General features: G+C 28.1%; 1 protein-coding gene across 2 annotated transcripts in view; it reads left to right on the top strand.

The window, feature by feature from the left end:
- Positions 1–357: 357 nt before the first annotated feature.
- Positions 358–13,778, top strand: part of LOC107445643 (disintegrin and metalloproteinase domain-containing protein 10) — a 78,773-nt gene continuing 65,352 nt past the window's right edge. Inside the window, exon 1 of one of the 2 annotated variants that reach the window (XM_043046195.2) lies at positions 358–1,314. In XM_043046195.2, the coding sequence (XP_042902129.1) occupies positions 1,233–1,314 (82 nt within the window). In that variant the 5' untranslated portion in view covers positions 358–1,232. The remainder of the gene's footprint in view (positions 1,315–13,778) is intronic. The other variant, XM_043046194.2, reaches the window with a different exon arrangement.

The raw sequence follows: 13,778 nt of genomic DNA, 5'->3' as shown, positions 1-13,778 counted from the left end.
ATATTGTAAACCTTTACAGCTTAAAAGAGGTGTACTCTTTATGAAATACTAACATTTTTCTTAACAAATAGGTAAAAAAGGATATGTTATAAACTAGGTTTTGAAAAATAAACACATTTAGCAGCTTTTATATTATCAAAACATGCTATGCAATGGAATGTTTATACTAAATGTATTGTCATATTATTTGAATATAAATTTTTAATGCCGCTTCATTGCTTCCTTTCTTCAACAAAGTCTTATTTTAATTTAAAATTGTATTACACTACATTAATTTCTTTTATTTATTTATTAATACTTCGCTACATTTAAAAAACCGGGTTGAGAAAAAGGGAAGTAAACATTTTCAACGACCATGAACTTGTCGCTGTTGTTCCATCAACCCAGTTGGCAGGGGAATTGGCTGGCTGTTTAGATAACCGGCTTCACCCCCGACAGTTGATGGGCTATTCTCTTGTGTTTTCATTCTTCGAAAAGCAGCGAGAACGCAATTCTTCGAATTAAGCTTTCTTCGAATTTTAGACTCCACGATTCTTCAAATTGTTTACGAAATGAATCTAGATTCCCTGGAACCGACCCTAACTAATGATTAAAGCTGGTTCAGATGTAACGATCATGTCGTGAATCGTTTTGTCTATCGAAATCCTGGAAAAATGTATAGGAAAACAGGAGGTAAACGAATTCGCAGAAAACATGAAAGAAAGTTCCGGGACATGTTCTGGGATTGAAAAGTGAGTCAGCAGTATCGAATGAAAATATTCCATTCTACCTTCCAGGTATTTCAATGTTTGTTTTGGTTCCTTTCGAATAGCACCGATGCTTATATTCATTCGTTGCTTAGTACCCCTTTCTGGAATTTCCTTTTTCTTTGATTCTGTAAATTCAATCTCTAATCATTGATGTTTTCATCAGAAATTTATATAACTGATCGAAATTTACCATCTAAGAGAGATGGATATCTTAGAGTGAATTCTTGAAGCCTGATTGGTTTATTTACATCAGTGGGGGTGAAATCCGCATGATTATGTAACCTACCCGGAACACACTCACAGCTGACTGTTTGTATACATTTTCGATCATGGCTTTGTGGAGATCAGAGACTATAAATTGGGACTGGTTTGACCATCTTTATATTTGAAACGGGGAGTTCTTCTTGAAACATGGAAGGTCTCGCAGCTGTGATGGTTAGATTCCCTCAGCTGCAGTGTTGACATTCTATCAGCTGGTGAAAAATGTTGATCTCTTGGCCTGTGCTCTTTATTCCCTTCGTATTTTTAACATTCTGCGCTGCAATATGTATGAGTATGAAGCAAGGTAATTATTCTTTTATCTATTTATTGCAATTTTTTTACAATAAAATAAAAAAAAGTACAAACTATTTTTTTAAGTACAAAACAAGATTGGTATTAAAACGATATTTAAAAATTATCAAAATTATTTTTGAATTAAAAAAAAGGATTGCGCTTTTCATAAAATTTGTATTCTTAACTTCTTACTATGTAGTATGTATGAGCATGAATCAAGTTATTTATTCTTTTATCTATTTAAATTTTTTTTACAATAAAATAAAAACTTGAAAAAAAATTTTTAAACTATTTTTATTTTAGATTGGTATTAAACAAGATTGGTATTAAACAAGATTGGTATTAAAGCGATATTTACGAGGATCAAAATTATTTTTGAAATAAAAAAAAAAGGATTGTGCATTTTATATTATTTGCTTTTTATAATTTTTTACACTGCAGTATGTATAAGTATGAATCAAGGTATTTATTATTTTATCTATTATAAATTTTTTGCAATAAAATAAAAACTAAGCAAATATTTTTAAACTAAAATTTTTTGAATTAAAAAACAAGATTCATATTAAAACGACATTTAAGAAGAACAAAATTATTTTTGAATTGAAAAATGTTAATGGATTGTGCTTTTATTCTATTTATATTCTTAACTTCTTGCGCTGTAGTATGTATGAGTAAGAAGCAAGGTAGCTATTATTTTAACAATATATTTAAAATTTTTAGCATAAAAATAGATCTTTACAAATATTTTAAAATTAAAATTTTCTGAAGAATGAAACAACATTGATTTATGAGGATCAAATAAATTTTTTTAATGAATAATATTTATGTATTGTGCTCTTTATTTTTATTCTTAACTTCTTGCACTGCATTATGTAAGAGCAAGAAGCAAGGTTACTATTTTTTATCAATATATTTAATATTCTTTTGAATTGCAAAATAAATGTTATTTATGAGGATTAAAAATATTTTTAAAATTAATTATATTTATGGATTGTGTTGTTTATTCTCTTTGTATCTTTAACTTCTCTTGCTGCAGTATGTATGAGTAAGAAGCAAAGTAATTATTCTTTAATCTAATTTAAAATTTTTAACAGTAAAATAAAAACTTTAAAGATATTTTTAAACTAAAATACTTTTGAAATAAAAAACAAGATTGATATTTAAATGATATTTATGAGGATCTAAAATATTTTTTAAATGAATAATAATCATTGATTGTGTTCTTTATTCTATTTAATTCTTAACTTCTCGCGCTGCCGTATGTATGAGTAAGAAGAAAATTATTCTTTTATCTATATATTTAAAAAATTTAACAATAAAATAAAAACTTAAAAAATATTTTAAACTCAAATTTTTTTTGAAGTTAAAAGAATCAAAATTGAAGATCAAAATTATTTTTGAAATGTAAACATGTAATGGATTGTGCTTTTCATTTCTTTCCTATTTTTAACTTCTTACTCTACAATATGTATATGAGTAAAAAACAAAATAATTATTCTTTAATCTATATTTTTCATATTTTTAACTATAAATGTAAAATTTAGAAAATATTTTCTAAATTGAATTTTTGTTGAAGTTTAGAGCAAGTTTAAAATTAAAGAAAAAATATTTATAAGGATCAGAAATATTTTTAAAATTATAAATATTTATAAAGATTGTATTACATTTTTTTCAATTCTCTATTTTTGTAATCTTTTTTATTCTTATTTATTAATTTTTCTATTATTCTTAGGAAATCAGATAAAGTTTTTGATTTATGAATAGAAATATTTTTCTTAAAATTTAAAATAATCTTTTAATTAAATTTGACAATTAAATTCGATTTTTAAGTAAGTATTAAATATCCAGTTTTATTCTTTCAATCGTTATTGTGCAGCTTTTTAAAATTCTTTAGTTACAAGCCTATACGAAAAAAAGTCATACATAAAATTTTAAATAAAAAACTTTCTTTTGGGAAGAAAAGGATATTAATTAATTTAGCGATGACAAAAAACATTGTTACGAAAAACATTGTTCCATTATTTGATAAGGGGAGAAAATATTATTAACTTTGAAACACAAAAAACAACAAAAATTTTTTTATCAACATTTTGTTTTTAATTTTTCCTTAAACGAAACTTAATTTTTAATAAAGTGAAAGTTTTTTTCTTCATTTAATTTTTTTATTCGTCTGAAAGTTAATTTTTCTGTATACATTTATCTTTCTTTACATGATGTAGTTTTTCGTGTTTTAATTCTTTTAGACGCATGAAGATTGTCAAAAATACTGTCTAATGCTAAAACAAAAATTGAAATAATAGTGTCGAACAAGGATAAAGTTGTATAAAAAATTATTTAATCATTTTAATTAATTTTCCTACCATGTTCATTGAAAAAACGTATAAAACTTTAGATACAAAAAAGGTGAATACAAAAATAAACTTTATGCAAAATAAGGAATCTAGTTTTAGGAATAAAACTTAATTCTAAAATAAGTTAATATTTCGCTGTTGATTGAAGAAATATTGTGGTAAAATTATGTATGGTTATAACATTTCTACTAAAAGAAAAACACAATACTTGTTAATAAACATTCACTTGCTATTTTTCCCGATCATGTGGTAGGTTCACCGGAAATTCTGGTCATTAAAATTATAATTCTTATTACTTCACATTTTATGAAAAATACAAAACTAAAAAGTAAATTTAACAGAATAAATGCTTTTTATGCCATATTCTAAGGTTATATGATAAAATTACCAAATTTCAATACATTAATAAATTTTATCCCATATTATAAAACCTATTTTGTTAATTTAACTAAAATCGTCTTCAAAGCGGTAAAAATTACCATCCTTTTTGGTGGTCCAGTAGAACCAGAAACACGGTAAATTTTATCCTAATCTTGTAGTTTTGACCATATTTTTTTCCCCCTCTGTGTAATATTTCCATAATTTCCATAAAGTATCCTTTTAAAATGTTTATTTCTGCGTGAAGTTTAGGAAGGATAAAGAATTTGTAAATGTTATATGTATTGAGAATTAAAAATGAAAAAGAATTCTATCATTTTAAGATTAATAAAAATGTTTGAATACTTTCATTAGTGAAACTAGCGTCTAAAAAGACGCACACATAAGGAGTTATTTGGGCAGTTGAACTAAAGCAATTGTCTAGAATAATTTAGTGAAATAATCTAACTTTTTTTCCATTTGATAAATAAATTATTCAGTTTAATAATATTTTTTTTTATCATAATCGTTATTGGCTAAAGTTTGACTTCAATCGCCTATTTCGCCCTTATCTTGACTTTAGAATCTAACGAAATATGCAGTATTTAGTTATTTTAATTAATTCCACATTATAAAATTGTGAAATTGTCCTCGAAAATGTACATATCTTTTTTTTTTTAATAGGGATTCTTAAGCCTTTCGGTAACAGCACATTTCTATGGAAAATTTTAGTCATTCCAGACATAAGCAAATGTGACCTTAGACTGTATTGTGTGCAGAATAAAAAGTGGACAACCCTGAGTAATTTCTGATCTAATGATTTACGTTCTAGGGCTTAAGAGTTCGAGGGGATGATTTAAAATATGCTATTTAATTAATACAAGCGATATTTTAAATTATGAAATCAGACTCAAAAATGTAGTTTCTCTGAATACCCTTTATTCAAATCATTCGGGTTTCTGACTCCCAAAATATAGGGGGTAGCCGCATCTGAGAAATATGGTACCCATAGTTTGGTCAGGAAAGCTGTCCAAAGTTTCGATCCCTTAATTTTAATTTTACGTTTTGCGTATTTCGCCATACCATGAGTATTTCTTAAGCAAATTGAAAATTTTTTTAGCACAGTTATAAAACTTGTTTATCCAAAGATAATTCCATGCAAAAAATAAATTTTAGTAAATATTTATTACTTTTTGTTATTTTATTTAATAACATTCGAAAAAACTGAATTGTAAGGTATGCAATTTTTACAGAATTTAAAAAATTGCGCAAAAAAAAGTTGCCTTCAAAGTATGTAAATTCAAAGGGCGAAAGTTGAGCGAAATCGCTTGCGTAGTTTCTGAGAAAACGAATTTTAGAAAAGTCGTTTGTATAAATTCAATTTCTCAGGAACTATTCAACGGATTTCACTCAAATTTTAGATTTTGCTATGTGAAATTATGTACTGTTGAAAGAAGTCTTACAATTCAAATTTTTTCGACTCTTATTAAATAAAGTAATAAATATTTGCTGAAATGTATTTTTTGCATCGAATTATCTTTAGATATACGAATTTTATAATAGCGTGCAAAAACTTTTAATTTCGCTTATAAAGCTGTCGAGATATTGCGAAATACGCAAAAGATGAAACTAACATAAAGGGTCCATACTTTACTTCCCTCTCCTGACCAAACGATGGGGAGAATATTTCCCAGATTGTGGCTATATTTTAAGAATCAGAAACCCGAATGATTTAAAAAAAGGTATGCTGTTCAGAGAAAGTACGTTTTTGTGTCTGATTTCGTAACTTAAAATATTGTGTGGTCTAAATAATTAGCATATTTGAGGTAACCCCCTCGAGCTACTGAGAATGAGTCTGTAATATTTACTTATTATCTTTCAAGCCTGTGGGTTGCGTTATTCAATAGTGATATCCTGTCCGTTGAAATTTTAATGATTTTCCTTTTTTATATATTTATTAAACAGAACAATAGGAACACTAAACATAAACACAAATAAACATAAAATTTTTCTGATTGTCCATTATACATTCAAATCGGATTTTCCGATTCCACGAGATGTTTATCCCGCCATTTTAAGATTCATTCTGATTGAATTCTCCCTCGGTTAGGGAAGACGCCTAGTAGAAATCCCTTTTGTGGAGATTTAACCTTATTCGTGGCTTGAGTTGCCACATCGTCCTTGAACGTGAAGATCCGATCATTAGATCAAAGGTTATTCTGGGTGGTTCCTTTTTTATTTTGCGCACCGTACATTCTTCTACGGGAAGCGACATCTCTTTAAAGAAAAGTGATTGATTAATAATTAAAAGCAACCACCTATTTTATGATTCATTTCTAGTGGTTTGTAACATTTGTTACAACAATTAGTATTGTCAGACGGACTACAATACACAAGAATGGGTTAAACATATTTCGTGACAAAAATCAAAAATATTTTTAAAAATTGATTATGAAAGGTTGTTAATATTTAGTTTTTAATATTACTTCGATAAATATCCAATTGTCCTATTTTTCATTTCTGAAAAGGGTGTAACACTTTTTTTAAAACTATGATAACAGGTTGCGGATGACACAGAAAACAACTAAAGTTGGAAAAAACTTAACTTGGAAAAAAAGTGCAATTTTTCTATCACTGACTTAGTTTAATTGCAATTTTTCCACCATTGAAGTTAAAATTTTGACTTATATTCACACGATTATTAAAGAGAAGTGAAGTAACTCGAGAAGCTGAACATTCTACGAAATTTTTCATTAACAATACTGTTTTCACTACAAAATTGTTTTTGTTTCGTAAAAGTTTTGCCTTAAAAAGTTACAACTCTTTTATAGTCTACTGAATTAGGTAAAACAAAGAGCAATCACCTTGTTTTTTTTTTTATTGAAGTTCTGGAAATCTTTCTAAGACTACCCATAAATTCCAGAATCCGATAAGTCTAGTATGGTTAGATTCTTTGTATACAAACTCATGTTAAATGCTTTGTATGCAACATACTCGAGTTAAGTTCTTTGCATTCAGCAAAGTTAGTTTATCCGAGTTAAGTTCTTTGTATGCAGCATATCAGAGTTAAGTTCTTTGCATGCAGCATATCCGAGTTAAGTTCTTTCTTTCTATGCAGCATATTTGAGTTAAGTTCTTTGTATGCAGCATATCCGAGTTAAGTTCTCTGAGTTCAACATATTCGAGTTAAGTTTTTGTATACAGCATACTCAAATCAAATTATTTGTATGCAGCTTACTCGAGTTAAGCTCTCTGCATGCAGCATACTTAAGTTATATAAATAAATAAATCGTTCCTGGAATACTTTTGAATTCACAGTCGTCATTAATGTATAATTTGGCCATTTTTTTGGATCAAAAACTCGCTCAGCTTTTATGAAGTTTAATGATAATGATGGCTGCGTTTTTTTATACGCCTAGTTCTCGAAGTGCGTTAAGTCATTTAATTACGGGATATTTTACGGAGAAAAGTATTCTGGTAAAATTACCTCACTGTATGGTATAAAATAATTCTGGTAAAAATTTCTGGTCAGACATTTCAGGTAAAAATAGGGAAGAAAAATTCTGGTTAATAAAACCAAAATATAGGGTATTTATATCATTCATTTGGTTATCTTTCTGTTCATATGGTAATGGCTTACAGGAAATTCAGGTTTTCAAAATTATAGTTCTTATTACCTCACCTTTAGTAAAAATTACATAAATGAAAAGTAAATTTAACCGAATGAATGGTTTTCATGTCATGCTCTAAGGTATCATCATAAAATTACCGAATTTTAGAACAACTACCAAATTTTATCACACATTATTAGGCCGTATTTTATTGTTAGTTTTATCAAAATCATTACCTAAGCGCTTTGGTAAAAATTACCGAGCTTGTTGATGTTCCCAATAGAGTCAGAAACATGGTAAATTGTACCATGTTCTAATAGTTTTGACCATACTTTTTAACTGATATTGGAAAGTTTTTGTCATTTTATAATGACTTCAACCATGAATAAACGTCATGTCAAAACACCTGCGTCAAAAACTGTATCTGCATGGGTCAGAAAAATTTTCTGCATTTCATTTCCAACGATATGATGGTGGCTATGACATTAGCATGGCGCACGAGCCGCCTTTTCTTCCCAGACAAAATGATTATTGTCAATTTGAGCTGGATAAGCTTCAAGGTGTCGCTGCACCGTGAGCCCTAATCATTCACAACCACATAATTTACCCGTCTTCGCTGCTCACAAATGGTCACCTAAATGATAAATATTAAGCAAGTGAGCTATATTAAATATTTTACTAGAAAGCTTAAAGAAAAACTTTAATTTTTCTTAAAAATTTCTAAATAGCGATCATGTTTTAATTATGAAACAAATGTAAATGTTAACCCTTTAATGGACCCTTTATTTCTAGTAAAGGTAAATTAAAGTATTTTTGGAATTGAAATTGTTTTAAGAACAGTAACTGATATAAAAAAATAAAAAAAACTCATTTAGTTTATAAAAATGCCACTTTTTTGGTGGTAAATATATTTAACATGACCTATTAGGAATTTACTGACTTTTATTTTTCTTTATTTGTAAAATAAATTCCTTAAATGCTACAAATTTCAAAAGGAATTATGTATTTTATAACTTTTATACGTTTCTTAAGAGTGACAAATGGTTACCAATTTTATTCAAACTCACTTCAAGAAAGCTGAAGTTATTGAAAAATGGAAACCTAAATTAAAAGTGGTAAAACGTGGTGGTAAGTATACTTACCACGGGCTTCAAAAGGGTTAATAAAAAACTTATTTATATTTTGAAAATAATATACTAAGTCTTATAATTTTAACTTTAATGAAATAGTTTTGTTATACTCTTTAATGTAATATACATACACACTCGCGCAACTTTAACAAAAAGTCACAGCTGCTAACGTCTTTAAACTTTTAAGACACTTCCCCGAATAAAAATAAAATTTGTAATTTATTATTTAAATGCAACTCCTCTGAACGATTCACACTGCGTAATATTCAAAAAGTCCCAATTTGCAATATCCAACTATGTTTTTAGTCGTAGTAAAAATTTCCACAGCCAATGTGTAATAGCAATTTAAAATTTTTTATTCTATCATTCGTTTTGTTTTAAATGAAAAACCAACATTTCTTATGAGATTCATTTGAGATAAATATTTAAGACATTAAATTTCATTTAATAGTCAGAAGATTGAAAAACAGCATGCAATGTCGGGTTTTATTTATTGTTTTTAAAATAAAATTTCTTTTCTCATGTTACGGCTCTTGAAAGTAAAATGACACCATCTAAAGAAATATTCATCACCAGTAATAGACCATATCATAGATGTATCATTCGTAACTCTTTTATGATATTTCTTTTGAGCTTTATGGGGGAAGAATTCGTTGCATTGATTTGTTTGGTCGTAATATTTATCCGCAATATTTTCCCTTCTTTCAAATTGCTGCGACAAATGTTTTTCTTTGAGAACACTTTTTAGTTCATTTCCCGTTTTCTCGCGTAAGTCGTTTATTTAGAGGAGGGAAAAATAAATCGCTATGGAAGAAAATCCTTCATGATTTGTGACTTGATCTCTGAAGAGTGCTAAGCCGATTGTGAGTACACCTCTGCTGCTGCTGTTTTTTTTTTTTTTTTTTTTTTTCGAGCTCAAATGGAAAGACGCTTTTTCGTTGAAGTTCAAAAGCAGGAAGAAAAGAAAACGTTTGATTTTTTATTCTTTCTTATCATTTTTATACTTAAAATAATTTAAAAATAATTCTAGACAAAAAATTTTCAAACACGCAGTTATTAACTTTCTTAAATTCTTTAGCTCATTTTTGTATTTGATATATCATTATTTTTAATTATTTTTATCAGTGTTAGACCGTATCATAGATGTATCATCCGTATCGCTTTATGATATTTGTTTCTAGCTTTATGGCGAAAAATTCGTTGCACAGATTTGTTTGGTCGTAACATTCATTCGCAATATTTTCCCTTCTTTCAAATTGTTGCGACAAATGTTTTTCTTTGAGAGCACTTTTTAGTTCATTTCCCGTTTATTTAAGGGGGGAGGGGGAAGAAAAATAAATCACTAAGGAGGATAATTCTTCATGATTTGTGACTTGATCTATGAAAAGTGCTAAGCTGCTTGTGTGTACTCCTCTGCTGCTGCTTTTTTTTTTTAATTTTTTTTTTTTAGCTCAAATGGAAAGACGTTTTTCGTTGAAGTTCAGTAGCAGGATGAGAAGAGAAGCTCATTCTACTTTCTGCGTTTGATTCATTTTTTTCTGACTTGTCATTTTTATACTAAAAATAATTTAAAAATAATTCTGGATATAATTATTTTAAACAAGCTGTTATTTATTAATTTAAAAATTCTTCTACTCATTTTTGTGTTGTATAAATATTTCTTTTAATTATTTAAATCCTTATTTTTTTTGTATTATTTAAATAAACAATATACTCAAAAACCTTTTCAACTTAAGCAAAATAGTTTTTTATGACGAAACACTCGTAAGAACTTGATAAATTATGTCTCTGTTTAAAATCAGTAAAAGACCAATCCTTGAATAACTTCAAATATTTTCAAAGAAAAACTATCCTTATTTTTATGAACCCATTAGCATCAAAAATGTTAATAAAGTACAAAAGTTGGAAGATAGAAATTAATTTATGTCTTAAAGTAGAGAGTTGCATGTTTTTGTATTAAAAAGTCATAATCCATTTTAAATGTTTCTTAACGTATACTGATAATACTGAAACATACTGGTGTATAAAAAATAGCTCTGCTCTTCAAATTATTTCGTATAAAGATACTTTTAAGAATATGTTTTGAGAACACATTTACATATTTGTATTAACTTACGACGATTTTTTTTATAAACTATATGCTATTTTTTCTACCCTAACCATGTAAATTCTCTAAAATAATCTCATATTTTAGTACCTGGGAGGTCTAATACTAAAAGTATAATTAGTTAAGATGCTACTTTTTATAAACAATTGTATTAATTTTTTGGCTTCCTTTTCTTATATTTTTTTTATAAAGATAATTTTTTAGAAAGTTTTCGTTTTTTTTTTTCTTTCAATTTTTAACGCTTTACTATAAAGCTATCCTTTTTATTTTCTTTGATGATGCGTCACTTTTCATAAAAAATTTGAAATGTAATGTGACAGCCTACTCGGACCTATCTCGTACGCAAAATTATTAATATTTCTTTTAAGTTTAGTAATTTTTACTTAAGTGTATGGTTATAAGAACTGTAATTTTGATAGAAAGAACTTTCAGTAAACCGTTACCATATGAACGGAAAAATTATGATACAAAAGATTTAAATACCGTATGTTTCCGTTTAATAACCAGAATTATGCTTTTTTTTTTTTTTTAGCCAGATGTGTCTCAAGCATGCAGTATGGAAATTTTAGCAGAATTTTTTCTTCTTTTACAGAGTGAATAATAACGCAATAATTCATTTCTGAACGGCATAGTTTCTTTTTATTTAATTAAAATTTTTTTTTTTTTATTTACGGAATTGGACAACCGGGTTCCTTTTTTCAATTAGTGACAAATGACTGGTAATGTTGATAAAATTAATTGATTTTGGTTATCAACCATATGAATTTATCTGTCGAATTTTGGAAAACTTTGTATACATTTTAGGAGGACCTGTATAACCAATTTCGTTTTTGTTGTACATAACTCATGTGTTCGAAAATTGTTAAACAAAATTCAATAATTATAAGAATATCGGTCAAAAAATATTCTTTAAAAATTAATTTACCATTTAAATAATTAAAAAATATAAGCGCAATTAAAATAATATTGTAAAAACTACCAGAATATAGTACCTTTACCGAGCTTTTAGCTCCACGGGATTACCAAAAGCTCGATAATTTTTCGAGCTTGAATTATTACAGAAGCGCTTTCGTAAAGATTTTGGTAAAATTAACAATAAAAGATATTTCAATAATAAGTAATAAAATCTGGTAAATCTGGTAAAATATGATAATTTTATGATATCTTAGATCATGGCCTAAAAAAATTTTTTTTCGGCTAAATTTACTTTTCAGCTTTGTATGTATTTTTCACTGAATGTTTGGTAATAAGAACTGTGAAAACTTGGAGTTTTAGTAAACCGTCAATGCATGTATTTTTCGATTAGCACAATATAGCTGATCTGATTCGCTGTGATTCAGGGGATAAAGCGATCGCCTACCAATGAGGTGAATCGGGTTCGAATCTCGGCTATGGCTGTTCAATACGAATTCCGAATCCGACTTGCAAGGACCACAGTGCTGACGTGAATTCTCTGTAGTAGTCGGTTCATGCGTTAGAGTCCCCTTGCCGTCGGGCTAACCGTGAGATGTTCTCGTGGTTTTCCTCTCCGTGTAACGCAAATGCGGGTTAGCTCCATCAAAAGCTCAACCAAGAAGGCAAATTTCTCCCAATACTTGATCCAGGAGTTCCTTTGTCTTCTGGAGTGGGTTCAAAATTACAAGGCTAAGTAGTTGAGCATTAGTAGTCGTAAACCGAAAAATTGGGTCGGCTGTTCAACGACGGTTATAAAATAAATAAAAGAAAAACGTTACCATATGACAGAAAAAATTACCAAATGAATGGTTTAACTAACATATATTATGGTTTAATAAACAGAATTATAGTACTTTTTTTTTTATTACTAGAAATGTCATTATTATACCAGTACGGTACTTATATCAGATTTTTTTTTCTCCGTGTACAGAGTCAATAATGATACAATACTTAACTTCCAAACAGAGAAGGGAAAAAAAATTCTAATTAAAACATTTTTTCGGACTTAGGAAACGGGACTTCCTTTTTTCAATTAATGACTTCTCTTAAAGAAACCCTCTAACCTCGGAACACAATTGATTCTTTGTGAAAAGAAAGAAGAGAGCAAGAAATGTGATGTTATTGGAACATCTAGATGAAAACACTTCCAATTGATGAGATGTTTCTGGGGTTTCTTATCGATTGAAAGCGGATCACAAACAAAATTTTAATTTGAGAGAAATTATTTGTATCTATTTACACAAAAGAACAAAACAGTTTTGCAATAAAAACGAAAGTTTGCAATGAAGTTAATACGAGAAAAAATATTCAAGAAAAATAAAATAATAATATTTTGACCATCATTTTGAAAAGTACTTCTTTAAATTGATTAAAGCCCCGGCTCACTATAACCGGGAGTTCACTATATCCATACCACAAATAATTTTGGTTCTTCCTTTTATTGCACATTATTTAAATAAATGACCAATAAACAGGGATGAAATGAAATACAAAAATGACAATATGTAGTAGCAAAATATGTGCTAAATTTTATTACTCTTCGTCTTGGGTACAAAAAATTTAGGGAAGGGAAATTGAGATAAAAGAAGCAAACAAGAAAAAATGCTTACGGCTATACTCCACTCTATAGATGGTTTTAAAAATCGATATATATATTATATTTAAAAATTACCAGGAAACGAGGGAAAAAATCAGTCGAAGACAGAAAAAAGTTCATTATATCCAACTTCCTCTCTCCTTTCAGTTCGCTATATCGACCAAAAAATAGCATTATATATGTATAGCAAGGCACGGGAGTGAACGTTTTGTTCACTATATCCGAGAGTTCACGATAAATCGTGTTCACTATAGCGGGGTATGACTGTATTTGAGTTTTTGAATCTAAAGACTTGAGTGACGATTTTTAATTTTTGAAGCTAGCTTTTAAACCTAGCTAAAGACGTTGCACGTGTTGAATACTTATA

The sequence above is a fragment of the Parasteatoda tepidariorum genome, chromosome X2 (assembly GCF_043381705.1).
Source record: "Parasteatoda tepidariorum isolate YZ-2023 chromosome X2, CAS_Ptep_4.0, whole genome shotgun sequence".
Classification (NCBI taxonomy): Eukaryota; Metazoa; Arthropoda; class Arachnida; order Araneae; family Theridiidae; genus Parasteatoda; species Parasteatoda tepidariorum.
The sequence above is the reverse complement of the archived record's forward strand: the minus strand, read 5'-3'. Positions and strand labels throughout refer to the sequence as shown.